Below are 17,667 nucleotides of genomic sequence, written 5' to 3'. Positions count from 1 at the left end.
CACCCGAGACCACTCCAGCCGGTTTAAATCCGTATTTCGTTTTAATTTTTTTAAGATAGTATGTTGATTATTTATTTTTTTAATTTTTTTTAAATTGGCATAAAAAAATATATTGAAAAATATGATGAGTTAATAAGAACCATGGTCCTAATTCTGACTAAACTCATCACATCTCATTTTTTCTCATTGGGACGAGATGAAAATCACAATCATCGACACTTTTATATGTACATTCATGAAAAATAATGTAGAAACAAGACATTGTCCGTCTTTATCAGTACCACATGATCATGAATATGTTACATAAATCCAAATCGATATCTAGCTACATTAATCATTAATTTCATTTCAGTTAACTTCAAATCTCTATTTTGCAATTTGGAGGAACAGTTTAATACCGGGTCCACTAACAAACTTAACGTGCCCTAATTTTTAAGTTAATTTCCATATTCTGATAAAAATTCAAGTCCACTCAATAAATAATTCAAAATCGACTATTAATTATTTAGGTGAAAGTGCACCTACTCACCATCTAACATCAATCGTTCTGTAAAAAGGTTAGATTGAATCTTTTTTTTAAAACGTCATACTAAAGTTTTTATTTCAAATTTTGCTGCATCTTTTTTAATTTATTTAACGGATATATATTATGTGTATAAAATCTATTATTGATTTGAAATGCCAATATATGTGTGAGTGTGTGTAAGTATAATAATAATAATAATAATAATAAGGCACTGAAAAGAAAATTTAGTTTGTTTGGTTGCAATGTAGATCCTGTGCCTGCCGGCCCATGGGATGAGAAAATCTCAGACGGCATCAGAAGTTCCAATCTACTGAAATATGCCTATTATTCAATACAATCTTAATGGGCCCACTACCTAATTAGACCTTCCAATTATGATATAAATAAAAATCTATAAATTTTCATGATGGGTCTTGTAAGAAGACTATGAAAAATAAAAAATAAAAAATACCCGCATAAAATTTCAAATGTTCAAACATGATGAAATATTTTAGCGTTTTTTATTCAGATCGGATCACACTCACCACTATCGAATATTATTCCATACTTGGAAAGCATAAATTCTCAACACATGAACCCGTATAAATAATCTAGAGCCATTTGGGCTCAGAGTACATCATTTATTAAAAAATTATTCTTCATTTAAACATCAAAAAATTTTAATTAAAGATCTCTCAACAAATACAACGTTGGTTCGATTAACACTCATCTGATCCCCCGCCCTATTTGGGGACACAATAATAGAATATAGATAGTGATGATTAATGAGATTGGGCAAGAGCAGGACCACATATTTTTGCATGCCATTACAATAAATAAATTGAAAAGAGGGATTGAGGCATTGAAGAAGAAGCATGCATGCAGCAACAAGCAACAGAAGCACAACAAACCATGCATCTATTTTCTGTCTATGTCAACTTAAATTGCTAATCAGACCATACTGTACAGCTGTGGGATCAGACCAAAGACATATCCATTTCATTGCTATTCTAATAATCAATCATAGTTTGTAATTTACTCTAATTAACTGAAAAAATTAAACTATATTATGACCAAGCCATTATTGTTAGACCAAACGATATAATTCTTAGTTGCGACTGTCTCTTTCCTTGCATACTTGACAACATAAAACTGTTAAAAAGACGATCAATATGAGGTGACTGCGTTTGATCCATAAAGCGCCACACTTTTGGGTCGAAATGAATGATTTTCAGTTAATTCTGTTCTCTCTAAAGCATTGATCATGTCACACAATGATCAATTTAAAATGATTGTATTTTCGTAAACACCATGAATCAAAACAATTCATTTTCAGCTAGTAACTATATTTTCTCACGTTTAAAAGAATAGCTGTTAATAAATATTAGGGATAATTACATTTATATTCCTGACTTTTGGTCTGTTTACACAAACCATCCCTATTTTTGCATAATTATAGAAACTACCTTTGACAACAAAAGAATAGGGGTAGTTTGTGTAATGATGCTAACCTTTTTAAGAGATGTGTTTGTAAATTTTCAAAAAAGAAAGGGTGATTTGTGTAAGTGATATTGATATTTGATGGATGTATGTGTAATAAACTAAAAGATAAGGATGGTTTATATAAAAAAATCATAGACTAAGGGGTGTAAATATGATTATTCCTAAATATTAATATACATATAGATATGATTAGCCCTCATTTCTTTTTTTTGGGTTTTTTTTTTTTTTAAAGAGTGTGTGGGTGGAATATATATTAGGGTGGCAGGGTGTGTAGGGAAGATGCCAAATGGAAGAAGGGTTTAAGCCCTACAGAACTTGAAATAAATTATATATATATATATATATATAGAGAGAGAGAGAGAGAGAGAGAAAAGGGAGGTTTTCATGATTTGTATGGTTGTGGGGGAAGGGGATTCCCATTAGGGCTATGGAATATCATATATGCAGCCACAATGCATCTCGCTGTCAGCTTAATGAATTCACCACCATTACTCAGATTCTCTGTCTCCATACCCCCCCTACATATATTTCTACCTACTCTTCAACTAAATGATTGCCCCTCATGCCTTTTTTTTTCTTCTTAATTCCCCATGCCTTCTCTCTCATCATACACAACACCTTTCTCTTTGTGTGTTGTGTGTGTGAGAGAGTATATATCTATATATGATATTATATTTATATATATATATATATGTATGTATTTAATTATGAGTATGTGTGTAAATAGTAAAAGTGTAGTTATGGAGTTGATGACAATGGTCCTAGTGTTGATTAACAGAGAGAGGGAGAGGGTGTTGGTCTCAAATTGCCAGCTCAACCTTAACCAAAATGTTTCTTACCAGGTTGTCCCAACTACACCAATTGTTTCTGGGTAGGCCATTATGATAAAATACACCCTTTATTTCATTTTCTTATTTTATTTTATACAAATGCATTCGAACAAAAACAAGACAAAGAGATCAGAAACTACTATAGAAGTAGACGTATGTATGCTATTACATCCATCAAATTCAAATTTATAATTTTTTGATTATGATATTTCAATCTTATTAATCGAGAAAGGCATGACTGACGATCTATTCTAATTAATTAAGTAGATATAAAATCTAGAAAGCAGTGGGGTATACATTGAGTGGGGCTTGGTTGATTAAATTTGCATAAACAAATTAAATGGTAATTAATAGGTGATTAATTGAGTGGGAATTGGGAGATTAAATACAAATTGAGGGAGTTGATGTATAGTGATGGATGGATCCACATATGTGGACTGGACCACAATTGTGAAGTAAACAACCAACTTTTAATTGTAATCAATTTCAGCTTCCAATTTATTTCGGACTGCTCTGCTGTTACTACTATGCACATCTATATCATTCATTCATCAACAACAATTAATGTTAGCTTCTATATATATATATATATATTATATATCCATAATTATAAAACTATCAATATATTATTATTGTAATATTCAATGCACAATATTTCTAAATCAATCAACAAATTTCAAGTAAATAAAAAGCCCTTAACTCATCACTCAAGTTAAGGATCATTGCGAATGAGGTCTACCTCAACTAACGAAATCATAAAAGTTATGGGTTCAAACCTCACTATATATATGAAATATTGTTCTACTACATAATAGATGTCGTTTAAATTTTATTTATCTGATATTTATTGATCATTTTAACTATTAAAAAATAAAAATAAAGGGTCAAGAATCATTGCCGTTGGTAGCTTGAACAGTATTAATTTGCAATAAATGAATAATATAATTGCATAACTCATTCAGGAATAGGATCAAGAAGAAAAAGGGAACCAACGGCAAAACGGATCGTCGACAGCAGGGTTCGAACCTGCGCGGGCGAAGCCCAACAGATTTCAAGTCTGTCTCCTTAACCACTCGGACATATCGACCTTTTTGCAACGTTTAGATCTAGTCTTCTTCCTATCCAATTATTTTTCAATATGATAACAATTCACATAGAAAGAGTTAACAACAGCACATGCTGCAAACAAACATTCCTATTACACTAAAGTTGTAACTCCTCACTCTAATTGTCAACTTGTAACGCTTATTTCCACTAATAGTCTTAAAATTATAATGTTGTCTAACCTAAAGAATGAGTTGTCTGAGTATTTTCTTAGCGATAGTCTTTTATGGTCAAGTTAATACTAATTCTGAAAGAGGTGCTTAAAGTTTTCCTGACAATAGCCTTTCGTATTTACTCGCTCTCAGCACCGAGATGAAGCATTATTTTTTTGACGCCAACCCTTCGACCCTTAACATGTACACGTCATATATATAAATTTTTTATTAAATAAAATATATGATGTTATCTTTATACACGTGACATCTATATCTTAAATAAGATAGAAGATGCAACATGATTTAAAATAGAAATTTCAATTCAAAAAATTTTACAGAATTACACGTTATCATAATTTCCTTCTTTTTGGAAAGCAATTAACTAAGATTACCTATGATTTGCATTATTTGATAATTAGTTTTCAAGTACAAAAATTTGAGGTTAATTGGAATTCATAGTCCACATCAGAATTAGGGTGGACCATGTCATAATACAAATCTATATTAGACTAATTTTGTAATGTCTAAAATTACCAGGGACCATAATTGCAATAAAATTATAATTTGAGCCTCAAAGAAGAAAGAATTACCAGCATATAAAAACCACTGCTCGCTTCTACAGCAGTAAAAGGGTAATACGGGTGAAAACATGGATTCGCCCACGGAGGAAGAAAAACCTTGCACAACGGAGGACAAAACGCAGAGGACAAAGCGAATTTCCGAGGTTCTTTGCACACCGGAGTCCCAAGTGAAGAAGACGAAGAGAATTTCGAAGGTATTCTCTTGATTTTCTATGTTACATTGTTTGAAGTTGTAGCAAAGAAATCTTTGTGTCTTACTGAATTAACCTAATATTTTGGTATATATGTGTTGCGCCGTGGAGAAAATCGGCGGTATTTATGTGTGTTCTTAATTTCGTTGTGATTGATATCCGGGGAAACGTTTTGTGTATGCATCCTGCTGATTTGTTTCTCTCACTTTTTCCCGTTTCTGGTTCGTGGGATTTTGTTTCTGATAATTGGGGTTTCGTTATTTGCCAATTTTCTATTGATGCAACGAATTTTTCAGGAGAAAAACCCAGATTTTATGTTATGTACAATCTGAACATTTGCATGTATACTTGCTTGAACTAATGAGCAGGAATAGAGACGGTATGATTTCTGTTTTAAGTGTTTTTTCTTTTTCTTTTTTTTTTTTGGTTGTTTGAAAATATTTTTTTCCCCTTTTTCTACAATTAAAGTGTCTGTATCCTTTTTCCCGGGGAGAAAAAACTTATATTCAAGCACTTGATTTGATTCCGTGTAGCCTAATTGTCTTGACCTAACTCTTATCTGATTTTGTTTCAGCGATCTCCTGTTCTGAAGAACACAATCGATACATGGGCTGCTCAATGCAAAGAATGCTGCAAATGGAGAGTAATACCAACCCAAGAAGAGTATGAAGAAATTAGAAGAAAATTCACGGAGGACCCCTTCACTTGCAATAAGAAACACAACGTGTCCTGCGATGATCCGTCTGATCTTGAGTATGGCGGTGAGCGCATATGGGTTATTGACAAGCCAAATATCCCCAAAACCCCCATTGGTTTCCAGAGGGGGCTAGTTTTGAGAAAGGATTACTCGAAGATGGATTGCTATTATGTGACTCCAAATGGCAAGAAGCTCAGGGCCTCCACTGAAGTTGCTGCATTCTTGGGGGAGCACCCGGAGTACAAGGATGTTTCTGAAGCAGATTTTAGTTTCAGTACTCCAAGGATCATGGCTGACACTCTTCCACAAAATGTGGCTGGTAAGAAGGGATCAAGTGGTCAGGTTGATTGAGAACTAAACTGCTGGTTGAAAGGGTTGTTTATGTATTAAATTATCTTCTTATGCTAGTTTTATACCTTTATTCATTATTTTTGTAAGGACCTTTCAGCTGGTGCCTGTGATTTAATAAATGAAAGTTCATTGCCGAAATTGTTTTGCCCAAGGATAAAAAAGACACAATAATAAATTCCGTTTATATATACGATCTATATGCAAACACAAACTTTATTTTTCTTCAGTATACTTCAACAGGGTTACCCGTAAGAAGAAACAAGGAAATAAAGGTGTTCAAATTATTGGAATAGAAACCCATGAATCAAGAAATAGCTGATTTATACATGATATTGTAGTTAAAATGTGAAGATTATGGATTGTCAATAAATTTGTCGTGGCTACTGAACCAATCAAGTAATATTCTTTTCAAGTGAGAAGATGCAAAGTTGATCATATACAGATGGAAATATAATTGTCAGGATACTGAACACCATTATACAATCCTGCGCAAGTCACTATGAGTCTCAAATGCTTAGAGTAGTTTTGATGCATTACTAGCCCAAAAAACTAAGTCTCTCAAAATGGAAGTTTACATTTCAATGAGAAACAAAGTTTTAAGAATGACATATATTCTTCCAACGTAAGCAACATAATATTGATGTTAACTCTGTATAAGTGCTAGAGTGTAATTAAGAGTCTTCTGCTCTTAAGAGCTCACAGAATATGTTCCTTTGTCGGTCACCTTTTCTCCCAGGCATATGCACATGGGTTTGTAGACACGCAGATTTAGATGCAAAATAGAGTAGCCAGGATCCACTTACAATTTGACAGCAAAAGTTTCTCTGTAGTCTGGCTAACTATTATTGTTGAGCTTCCACTTGAAGGCCTGAATTCCTGTGGCCAGATGTAATGTCTCCTTCATGATGCGTGTGCTGGATCCTTGTTATCTTCAATTTTTATCTGATCATTCAACATTCTTCTAAGTGTCAATGTGAACAGATTACTACTGTAATATTGAATGTCTCTTGTAACGTTGTTAAGCATTCTAAATGTAGAAGCATTTGATTTTTCAATTCACATATTTCTTACCGATGTTAGAATGCACAATTTACAGAAATGAACAGCACTAAGGTATTGAAAGAGATGAGTGTCAATTTCAGGAGACCACTAGTGGTTTTGATGCATCAATACGCCATAAATGTCTAGATTGTCATCTGTTTGGAGGTGCATATGCATTGTCAGTGTCTTGTATAGACAATGGCAGGCACTTTATGGTTCTTTGAGTTAGGGAAATAGTTTTGATTACTTTAAATAACTTATATCCATTAACCTGACTTGTGCTCAAATTTCATTGTATCTGAATTCTTAACATGCCAAAGACAGCAGTCCCAGAGAAGGGATATAGAGTTGACAAGCAATAAGCCTTTGAAGCATGGTTGGAGGCTTTGGTCTTAAAAACTGAAGGGAGTCTTTGTTTTCATGGTAACTGGAAATAAAAGAATAGCTGAACATTTGTAATCGTGTTTTTCAAAATTATACTAATAACTGTTAGGTGGGGGTACCTCTTACCTGCAAACTGCTTCTATCTGGCCATCTGAGGACTGTTACACTAGCAAGACTCAAAGTTTCAGCTGCCTTTTTTGGATACAACATTGGAGTTTGGATTGATTTACTAACATTCTGCAGGAAAAAATGGTGCGGAATTGACTTGTGATTATTTTGCATATCTAGCTAACCTCACTTTTGAACATTGTGAAACCTAATATAGCTATCCTTCTAGGAGCTTCAGGTGATTGTACTGAGAGGCTTTCTTCAAAGTGTATAAAAGCATGAGTTGCTTGTATGGAGGTAAGCTGATTATTCTTGTAAACCTTGGTTTGATCTAAATTCCCCAAATAAGAAGTCCTTGTTCAATTTCAAGTTCTCTTTCAATTGAACTCCACTTCTATTTACAGTTTTCATTTTTAACTAATCTTGGATATTCAAGTCTTATTATGGGATATAATCTCTTTGCCATGCCCTGTTCACATCTCTTGTATTTTCGATCTTTTCTTGTTGAAATTCACTTGCATTAGTAACTATTTGCATGCTGGATGCAGTTTGGCTTTCCGACTCAAATAATGTATCTGTTTCTTATCCGAGGAGGTAGATGGGTACCATTTGAGAATGGTACCAATCCTAGAAGGTATGAAGAGATTACCAGCATGCATGTAAAGAACCCATACTTGAAAAGTTCAAGCAAAACCTCTCTGTTCGTGCAAGAGCAACGGTGATCGTCTGGGGAAAGATATCTCTGAATTGAGTTGTTGGTCCGAGCTGGAAGATACTTGCGGCAATTGAATTGAACTGACCCCTCATTCCTGAAGAGCAATGCTGAATAACAAATCAGCGTTTTCTCATACTATTGTTTCTATTCATAGAATGCTTGCTCCAATGGAGAAACCAATGATGACTGCATACACAAAGAACTCAATATCTTACCGTATGTTTAGGGTCTTCATTTTAAGTAAATTTCATCATTTTTATTAAGGTTTCTTGAATTAGTTTGCAATTTGCATTTGTCTTCCACACAGAAGGAATCTCAGTATGCAGGGAGGTGTAACTTATTATCAACACCTTGTTCATTTGTTACGATTAAAAAAATAAATAATTTTTAAGATAATATTTAAAATAAGAGAAAGAGAAAAAATATTAATTATAAATAAATCACTATTTAAAAAAATACTTTTCACTATTTGCAAATAATGGGAGATATATGGAAGTTAGTGAGTAGAAAAAAGAAAAAAAAAAAAAACGTAAAGAAATAAGGGAGACATCAAAAAGTTGCTCTCACTTAATATATAGTATGGATATTGTGGTGCCACCCCACCCGACCCCCCACCCTTGATAATTTGAGACTTTGTTGAAGAAGAAACTCAAAGAATCATTCCAACTTGAGCGAAGAGACTATTAAACTCTGAAGCTTGTTTGTGGGGATATATATTGAATTTTACATGCAGGGCAACGACATATCTCAATACTGTGATTATTTGTAACTGAAATTGCTTGTTAAAATGCTTTTATTTTAACTAAGGTGACATTAATGTCGAAATTGCTGTGGCTTTCAAGATTGTATATAATTTTCTTATGAATGCACAGAATTGGACACATACATTTTGATATGGGCATCAATAATGCCTACAAGACTCTTTCAAAACCTTTTCTATCTTAGTTTTCATCACCAATATAAATTAAATATTGGAGAAAAGAGAATCATAAAAGTAGTAAAAGCGAGAGACAATCAGTTGGATTGCAAGAAAATAATAATAAGTACTAGTTATGCAAACACACTGAATATGTACATTTTTATTATTTTTATGTAATTATATAAAACAAATAAGATAAATATAATAAGTAACCCGTCACAACTGAAATTATTTAAGATATTTTTTTTATAAATTTTAAATGTGCACAAATAAAATATTTTATAAAAATTAAAAAAATGTAATTTATCTAATGGTAAATAGGGTATTTAGATTAATATACATTACCGTACTGAAGGAAAACGTATACGTATGTAGACGTATCAAAATCTACGATTTGCAGTTGGGATGTGAGAATAATTTGGTATGGTGAGTACATAGGTAGTGTATAAACCTCGGCGAGTACGGAGACTGCTGGTTGAGGGAAGGGGAGAAATTTCAAGACGCTGATATGGAGGAGGGCCAGCAATCTAAAAGGGTACTCTTTTGATCTTTTCTTTTTTCTTTTCTCTTGGTAAATCTGTGGAATTTCTTGTGATTTTAGTCCTCTTTTGTTTGTTTCTTTTTGTTGTGCCGTTCTAGGTGTTTGACGAAATGATTGCTCATTTAGTTTTCTACCTGAATTTTAGTGTAAATCAGTTGTTTTCTTTCTTTTTTATGAAATGGGCACTTCCAACTACTCTATTTTTCAATAAAATCCAATGAATCTGATTTCTGCTGCTCTGGTCAATTCCATTTTTGTCTCATTTTTCATCAATGTCTAGTTGTTTGATGAAATGCGCCACAGGCCCACTTTATTCTTGGAACTTATTTTACAGAATTCCACGAATCTAACACTTTTCTGTCTGTCCATATCTTTTTCTTTCTTTTCTTGGTTTACTGAACAATCTCAAGACCTTGGATCAAAACGATGTATTTCTCGGTTGCTTTAAGCTAAATTCTTAGTTTCAGTTGATAAAAATTATGTTTGATCAATGCGTTTCTTGTAACAGCATTCGGTAAATACTAGCAATTTCATTGACATATGGAGTGTGCAATGTGGGGAATGCTTCAAATGGAGGGTGATACCAACTCAAGAAGAGTTTGAAGAAATCAGAAGCACATTTGCAGAAGACCCCTTTGTTTGCAGCAAGAAACCTGGCATTTCCTGCGATGATCCGGCTGATATAGAGTACGATGACTCCAGGACTTGGGTCATCGACAAGCCCAACCTTCCCAAATGCCCTGCCGGTTTCAGGAGGAAATTGGTTATGCGGAAAGATTTCTCCAAAATGGACTGCTATTACGACAGCCCAAATGGGAAAAGACTTAGGTCCTTGGCTGAAGTTGCCAGGTTCTTGGACAAGTATCCTGAGTACAAGGAGGACGTCTTAGTCTCAGATTTCAGCTTCACTCCTCCAAAGATCATGGAGGATACTATTCCTCCCGATTTAGTGAAGAAGGCGTGATTTAACAGGAATTGGTTATGGGTGTGTCTGCTTCCATTTATTGCTGTTGTAAATCGTTCCCCCTTTGTCTTACAGAAGAACTGTATACATTTTAACTTAGAAATAACTAAGACATCAGGTTCCATTTGATATATGGCATTGACTATTTCTGAAGGACAAGTTGTTTCTGCATCGTAAGTTCTTCAATTCCTAACCTTTGCAAAACTTTGTACAATGTCAATATTATATGTCAATTGCACAAGACTGAACCCTGTATTTCGTGGTGGCCCAGAGAATAGGGGATGAGTGTCTATTGTGACATAGAAAACAGAAATGGTTAAATGGCTGAACAAACTGAAGAATTATGTATTGCTATTGGCTTGAATATCAAGGTATAGCATCCACCGAAAATATTTCTAAGCAACAATGTACTATTTCGGTAAAGTTAGAGATACATGAGATAAATGAAATAACAAAAGATTTAGAAAGAAAAAAGAGAAACAAAATTCGAATGAAAATTTTACAATCATGGCACGATAATAAAGATCAATATTAGTTAACAGCAAAGTTCGAGCACGTCTCTCATCTATAATTGGATACTTGCAGATGAAAAATGCGAAAGTGGTATAACTGCACAAGCCAACTTTGTGAACTCATAAAGCTCCAACATCTGAAACTACTTTTCTCGTTAGTCTCAGCATATCACCAGGAGGGAAAGCGTGTGATATGGCTTTAACTTGACCAACATTACCATCAATGAGTTGGAATGGTGGAAGAAAATATGTGACACTAAAGTCTCCATTCGCCATGATTAGCAAACGTCCTGCTGGATCTCAAAATCAATTTCATCTGAGGCTAAATGCCAGGAATCAGCAAAAAGTACCTGCAAATTTCATTGACAAACTAGGGATGAAAACATATACACAACCTTGTAACAGTATACTGAGATGATACATAACCAATACATGAAACTTTCTCAGATTGACAAATATTTCTGGTTGTGAAACGACAAACTCTACCTGAAGCTTTCAAAAATGCCAATTAAATATGCAAGTTTATGTGTGATTGGCAAAGTTCGGTGTTCTAGGTCCTAGTATAGTTTGGAGATTGGAGACCACACATGTTTTAGTACACTTTTCCTCCATCTCAGTTATATGGTATAGGAAGTTAGTGTTCAGACAGAGCCAAACACACATCCAAGAAGTATGTAGAATGCTGTAACATAGTCATAGTTATATAAAATCTGAAGCACAACTTATCTTCTATGTGCATTTTTATATACTTTAAGGAAAAACATAAACCAGGATGCTTACTACCTAATAGCTTTAAGAAAAACTCAGTGTTCATTTTGGAGCGTCTTTTAATAGTAATAGAAACCAAATAGGAAATTCTGACCGGACTCATACTCACAAATGGTGGCATGTAGGACTTCCTACAATGTACTAAAAGCCAATTGAGCTCATTTTATAGAGAACTTATCAGCATGCTTAAGAACTATTTTAAGTTTAAAAGAGATGAAAATTAAAATACATATAGCCTACGCTTCACGAATAGGAATGACGAGTCCTGGAGTCTTGCTTGCATCTTTATTATTCATTCCAATTTCAATTAGATAATTTTATTAGCCAAATATTTTGAACATCCTTTTTCCTTCATGCACAAACTGTAGAAGCAGAATATATCAAGAACAAATTGTTACAGAGGAAATAGTTAAAGTGCCTAACTCTTATAGGCTTTCTGATGTCTTGCTCCCCCTTGAGAATAATATAACTTTACTTTTCCATATAAATTTATTAGAGAAATATACTTTTTTAGGTTTCGCAGCCTAGCAATAAATTAGTTGTGCACGAATGAAATGTCTAAGAGAGGCAACCGTATACTAGACATGACTTTTTTGCTGCATGTTTCAATACAAAAAATTTGCACACATGCACAAAGCACAACTATACACACATTCACATAGAGACAAAGCAAAAAATTTATATATATATAGAGAGAGAGAGAGACAGAAATTACAGTGAGTCTACTGGGTCTTCTTCTCCTTGTGTTAATGCAATGGAATCTTGCTCCGTACCTTCTCATCAATTATGCTGTACTGCACCAGAGCTATTTTATATGCTGCGTTCAGCTTGTCATCAATTTGATCTTGGTACTTTTCATATAATATAGGCAGTGACAGACAAAGAAGAACACCTGTTTTAATGATGCCAAAATAAAATTATCAACCAAGCAGAAAAGGCAAGAATAGCATTACACAAAATGTAGACTTACCAATGTAGACCAGTGTAAGAAAGTCGAATAAACTACCAATGCAGGAAACAACCGACAAGCCTACAGCAAGCTACAAAGAAAACCCAAGTATTACCCCCTCCATCAGTCGTGCATAATCATATTGGTGAAACATCAATCAGGAGGGCAACACAACTATACACCTGAAAAAAGAGTCTCAAGTTTCCACCGATTGCTATATCGTGTGCAATTGACAATGCATAATTTACCCAGACCCGTGTCTCATCAGCAGCCATCAGAACAATCTCTTCAGTAACCTCAAGATTAGGGATAGGTGGGAGAGGTCTAAAGCCATTCAAACATTTCACACGTTCAGATTTCATAAATAATCAATAAACTACAAATCAGAACACCAAACTGAGTAAAAAGTGAAGGAAGCCAAAGAGCAAATCCTCATATATTTCAATAAAAAACCACCAAGTAACTTTGAGAGTAAGACTCAAAATAATGATTAGCCAATTAAGTTGTGCTAACAACGTAGCATAATAACAATTGAATGACCAAACACTAGGTCATAAGCATACCAAGCATATGAATACGGGTATCTTTATGCATTTACCTATTGAGAATTGCTGCAGATTTAGCCCAAAAAAACAAGATTATGACCAGTAAGAACAAAACATTCGATATGAAGGATATTAAATTGTATCCAGCTCTCACGAATAGGAACCATAGAGCAGTTGAAACAACAAACACAGTGAGGCTCTGGTGCCATTTCTTCCACAACAAGACGTCAGCAACTGCATTCACGAGAAGGGGAAAAAAATCATCAACACTACTGAAGTTAAAAATTCAAAAAAAGAAAAGAAGAAGAAGAAGAAAGGAAAACACACTATAATGTGCATGCCATTAACGATTCAATGGAAATGGATCAACAATCGCATTGGACGGGCAGCTACTTTGGCGCACGCATGATCTTGATGAGTATGTGGATTGTAATCAGAATAACAAGAGTGAGTGTATATAAAATACCTTCACCACCGCCAAGCGCGGTATGAACAGAGAACTGAACAGGTTCTCCCATGGCGATCAGAATCTCCGGTAGCTGAAACGGAAAGTACGATAGGGACGGCCGAGAATGGTGGGAGAGAGAGAGAGATTTGAAGAGGGAGATGATGGAAAATTTAGCAATTTTACTATGAAGTAGAAAAGCAAGTGCGATTTTTATTTACTAATAATCAGATCTACAGCTTAAAAAGTTGGTTCTGCTTCAATGTGTCAGAGTAAAATAAATTATTTCGATATCCTTAATTAATTACAAAAACAAAATATTTATATATAGACATTAGGAATTGATTTATATTTAGTTGGATTAAAATTTATTTGATTTTTTATTTAATCTAATACTAATATTTAGCTTAAGCAAAACTTCAACTAGATGTAAACAAGAAAGTGTGAAAAGACAGATTGAAACATTGCTTGTTAAGAAGCAATTGTTAATTTGTTATAACAACTCTGCAGTTGCGTTTGGTGAGCTCAACTAACTTCTGGGGGTGGTTCAGATATTTGCATGCATGTCATGTGTAAATTTCAACAGACTTTTTTTAAATTTAGCATAATGACAAATCCCCTATATTTAATCTAAAAACCAAACGTCCAATGCCTTGTTGATGCGACCACTCTATTACCTGAAAAAGGAATTCTTAACAAGAATTCAGTAGGCATCTGAAACCAGCTTGCCAGTGTATTACATTTACTGTGTCATGTTCAATTCAATTCAAAACATACCGTTAGAGCTGGAGCACTACAAACATAAAAGACTACAGTGTTGGAGTTTCTGAATACAAGATTATGCAAAGCTACAAGATAATGTATTTGCCAATTGACAGGGATGATAATGATTCTAAACCAAACACTAGTTAATTTCCTTGATCATTGTTCGTGCAAAGAGAAAAGTGCCAATAGCCCACTTTTAATTCCAAGCAACTACACAGAGATTCCGGATATGAGCACAAGATGATACTCAATCGCCTCTAAGTTTCCCCATTATCTGAGTCTCCATCCTCATCTGACGATTGTTCCTTCTGATGCTCATCACCACCTGTAGATGGTTTGCTCTTTTTTTCTTTCTTCCTCTGCTTTTTCTTCTGACGTTTTGAGCGCTTTTTTGCTGTCCGCTCCTCCGCAGCTTTTAATCTCTCTTCCCTTCTCTGGTTGAATTCAGCTATTTCTTTCCTTTTCTGGTAGTCAGCATCCATCCTTGCAAGCCTATCTTGTTCTTTCCGTCTCATTTGACGATACTGTCACCATAACACCCCCATGAGAAATTCTAAAGTTCAACTCCACAGACAGCTAACACATCAGCCACATTATTAAGTTAACAAAAGAGGGGGTCTACATAAACTGTTCTTGAGAGATGTAAACTTTTTCAAAACGGCCGTACATGGCATACACTGAAAACATGAAAAATGACTGAGTAGACGTAGTACTTAACTTGGTTATGCAAACACTGACGGGGTAATAAATAGAAAATTGAAAGAAATAGTTGTATTCTTGTCCTTGCTCCTCTCAGAGTAGGAGCTCAGCTCAGCCTACAATAAACAGATGAACGAAAAATGACAGACCCATGTATGTAACTCCTACCAGGGGCGTGGCCCAGTCTTCCATGAGATTAAAACATGAACAGCTTAAAGGACAAAGAAAAACTGAACTTCAATCTCCACATAAAGTTCAAAATATAATTTTAACAGAACTCATTTTTATTTGATAAAGCATGGACCAAGTGCTCTTGTGTAGTATATGGCACTGCTGAATTAATTCAAATCCTTTAGATTCATAGATCGATTCCGGTGCTCATAAATCAATCTGTAAATTTTACATTCAGTAAGGAATTAAGTTCCATACGCATTCTCCATAGCCTTACATCAATACTTACTCAGGCATAAGTGTTTTGCAGTTCCGAGTTGATTAATGAAAGCGTAAATCATTAGTATTTCAATAAATAACTGTTATGTCCCGGCGCTTCATAGACAGACTGTATATCAACGGATGCCATGATACTTGTAGTAAAATGTAGAGAGGAACGATAACAGAAAAATCGAGAGAAATATAATGCAGAGATTGAGAGAAAGAATTATTAGAAGAGGACGGACACGAGAAGATAGAGAAATCAGTTGATGAGACAGTAGAATTCTGATTAACTGCTTGGTTAGGATTTACACACTATTCCACTATATATAAAGCTACCATCAGGTCCATCACTAATCTCCACAATGAAAGGAAAACGCGAATGAGAAAATACTAAACCAATGTAACAACTTTGATGGGTATCACGCTTCTTCTGTTTCTTACTATCACTCCTATTTTGTTTTCATCAAACTCCAAATATATCCCTTGCCGAATGCTTGGGTCATGACAATAGCCTAGAGGAACAAAACAGAGGAGCATCAAGGCCGCTAGTCCCAGGAGAACTTTAGCAAATGAACACCAAAACAGAGATCAGGTTCCCAACAGCTGTGATAATCAATAGTTTAAGTCAAACCAATTTCAAGACTGATCAGACATCAGTTGACACATCTGTCTCCTGAGTAACTAAAATACAATGAGAACATTACCGACATATAAGCCTTATAGTTCCAAGAAATAGGGAACAAATATGCTTCTGTCCACATATGAATTGATTCTCTTCAAGGAACATACAAATATAGCCCCAAGACTAGAGATGCAATAGTGTGATGCATTTGGATCTCATGACTGATCTTTCAAATCTGTGTTTAAGTCTCTGAAAGTAACAAGAGAAACCACCACAATTTATTATTCTTATGCAAGAGTAACGCTCCACCTCCTCCACCAATCACAAGAAATAATAACTTCCATCACATTTTTTTAAACACATATAAACCCAAAACAATGAACAACAATCTAGTGCATTTCACAGTTCCTCGTCCACAATTGCTTGAAAATTTTGTCCCGAACAAAACAAGAAGGTGCCAAAGATGTATTCACAAACATTGCCTTCTTATCAGCCTGTCCACTGGCGGTAAAGCAAAGTCGACCATAAAATGTCCAACAAAAAATAATAGTCACCATAAAACTTCAATTTATATGTCACATAGTACTCCATACCTGATGAAAGTCACCGGAACCCGACCCGGCAGAACTGCCAGAGGTGTTGCTAACGCGAACTGGAACACATTCAATAATTCGTCGGAGCTTAATCTCGAGGTCCTCGTCCTCGGGGTTGGCAGCAGGCGGCTTGTACTCTACTAGGGCGGTAGATGAAGAAGAAGAAGGCGGGGGAGGAAGAGCGGCAGGAGACCTGTCCGCCACTGAAACCACCTGCAAGTCTCCAGCGGCGACCGACGTCGCCCTTCCCGACGAGGATGACATCAACGATTTTATCGTAGAGCACCGAGATCCCTAGGGTTTGAATTTGGGAAAGTTAATAGCAACCATAGCCGGAATCTTAAGGAAAGATAACAAATTATAAACTACAGTATTTTGAGCTCCAGCCCTAGACAATTAATTCAGTTTGGATTTAAATGAAAATATGAATTTGGGGAAATAATTTCAAACTATCTGTCCTATTAATATAATAAATAATTACAAAATAAATAAAAAAGCTTGCTTAAAGTGATGCGAATTCCCGTTATAAAATTTAAATGCACCTTTAATAAGTATTTCATTTGTTATAATTAATATTAATTTTATAATGATGATTATTAATTTTAATTAATTATTTAAATTTTTCTATAACAGTTGAATTCTTTAAATTTAGGTAAATTGTTATCATCCTTTTCATTTGACACACTAAAGTAGAAGCTTCCGTATGAATTCTAGAAATATATTTAATTATTACAAAAAAGTTTAA

General features: G+C 34.6%; 4 protein-coding genes and 1 non-coding gene across 5 annotated transcripts; 2 read left to right on the top strand and 3 right to left on the bottom strand.

The window, feature by feature from the left end:
* Window positions 1-3,843: 3,843 nt before the first annotated feature.
* Window positions 3,844-3,925, bottom strand: TRNAS-UGA (transfer RNA serine (anticodon UGA)). The gene has a single exon. It is a non-coding gene; the product is annotated as a tRNA-Ser (tRNA).
* Window positions 3,926-4,706: 781 nt separating this feature from the next.
* Window positions 4,707-6,055, top strand: LOC105163217 (methyl-CpG-binding domain-containing protein 4). The gene is made up of 2 exons (XM_011081481.3): window positions 4,707-4,872; window positions 5,444-6,055. Exons 1-2 carry the CDS (start codon window positions 4,747-4,749, stop codon window positions 5,915-5,917), a joined length of 600 nt encoding a protein of 199 aa, XP_011079783.1. The 5' UTR covers window positions 4,707-4,746; the 3' UTR covers window positions 5,918-6,055.
* Window positions 6,056-9,454: 3,399 nt separating this feature from the next.
* On the top strand, window positions 9,455-10,748 carry LOC105163218 (methyl-CpG-binding domain-containing protein 4). Its single transcript, XM_011081482.3, has 2 exons — window positions 9,455-9,619; window positions 10,134-10,748. Exons 1-2 carry the CDS (start codon window positions 9,593-9,595, stop codon window positions 10,587-10,589), a joined length of 483 nt encoding a protein of 160 aa, XP_011079784.1. The 5' UTR covers window positions 9,455-9,592; the 3' UTR covers window positions 10,590-10,748.
* A 200-nt stretch (window positions 10,749-10,948) lies between these two features.
* LOC105163357 (reticulon-like protein B11) lies at window positions 10,949-14,095 on the bottom strand. The gene is made up of 6 exons (XM_011081669.3): window positions 13,830-14,095; window positions 13,417-13,597; window positions 13,001-13,142; window positions 12,840-12,909; window positions 12,585-12,761; window positions 10,949-11,451 (listed from the first exon to the last, which is right to left on the bottom strand). The coding sequence occupies exons 1-5, from the start codon at window positions 13,879-13,881 to the stop codon at window positions 12,616-12,618; spliced, it is 591 nt and encodes a 196-aa protein (XP_011079971.2). The 5' UTR covers window positions 13,882-14,095; the 3' UTR covers window positions 10,949-11,451; window positions 12,585-12,615.
* Window positions 14,096-14,481: 386 nt separating this feature from the next.
* LOC105163358 (PRKR-interacting protein) lies at window positions 14,482-17,354 on the bottom strand. Its single transcript, XM_011081670.3, has 2 exons — window positions 16,923-17,354; window positions 14,482-15,097 (listed from the first exon to the last, which is right to left on the bottom strand). The coding sequence occupies exons 1-2, from the start codon at window positions 17,184-17,186 to the stop codon at window positions 14,831-14,833; spliced, it is 531 nt and encodes a 176-aa protein (XP_011079972.2). The 5' UTR covers window positions 17,187-17,354; the 3' UTR covers window positions 14,482-14,830.
* Between the last annotated feature and the right edge of the window lie 313 nt (window positions 17,355-17,667).

Source organism: Sesamum indicum, linkage group LG6 (assembly GCF_026168435.1).
Source record: "Sesamum indicum cultivar Baizhima isolate 11 linkage group LG6, ASM2616843v1, whole genome shotgun sequence".
In the NCBI taxonomy this organism is placed as follows: Eukaryota; Viridiplantae; Streptophyta; class Magnoliopsida; order Lamiales; family Pedaliaceae; genus Sesamum; species Sesamum indicum.
Note: the sequence above shows the minus strand (reverse complement) of the source record. Positions and strands in the feature narration are given on the sequence as shown.

Coding starts and splice junctions, on each gene's coding strand:
- LOC105163357 (XM_011081669.3), bottom strand. CDS start 13,881: ATGGGAGAACCTGTTCAGTTCTCTGTTCATACCGCGCTTGGCGGTGGT. Junction 12,910..13,000: donor ACTTGAGACTCTTTTTTCAG/GTGTATAGTTGT, acceptor TTTTCTTTGTAG/CTTGCTGTAGGCTTGTCGGT. Junction 12,762..12,839: donor TCTTACACTGGTCTACATTG/GTAAGTCTACAT, acceptor TCATTAAAACAG/GTGTTCTTCTTTGTCTGTCA.
- LOC105163358 (XM_011081670.3), bottom strand. CDS start 17,186: ATGTCATCCTCGTCGGGAAGGGCGACGTCGGTCGCCGCTGGAGACTTG. Junction 15,098..16,922: donor GTTCCGGTGACTTTCATCAG/GTATGGAGTACT, acceptor TTATGGTGACAG/TATCGTCAAATGAGACGGAA.
- LOC105163218 (XM_011081482.3), top strand. CDS start 9,593: ATGGAGGAGGGCCAGCAATCTAAAAGG. Junction 9,620..10,133: donor AGGGCCAGCAATCTAAAAGG/GTACTCTTTTGA, acceptor TTCTTGTAACAG/CATTCGGTAAATACTAGCAA.
- LOC105163217 (XM_011081481.3), top strand. CDS start 4,747: ATGGATTCGCCCACGGAGGAAGAAAAACCTTGCACAACGGAGGACAAA. Junction 4,873..5,443: donor AGACGAAGAGAATTTCGAAG/GTATTCTCTTGA, acceptor ATTTTGTTTCAG/CGATCTCCTGTTCTGAAGAA.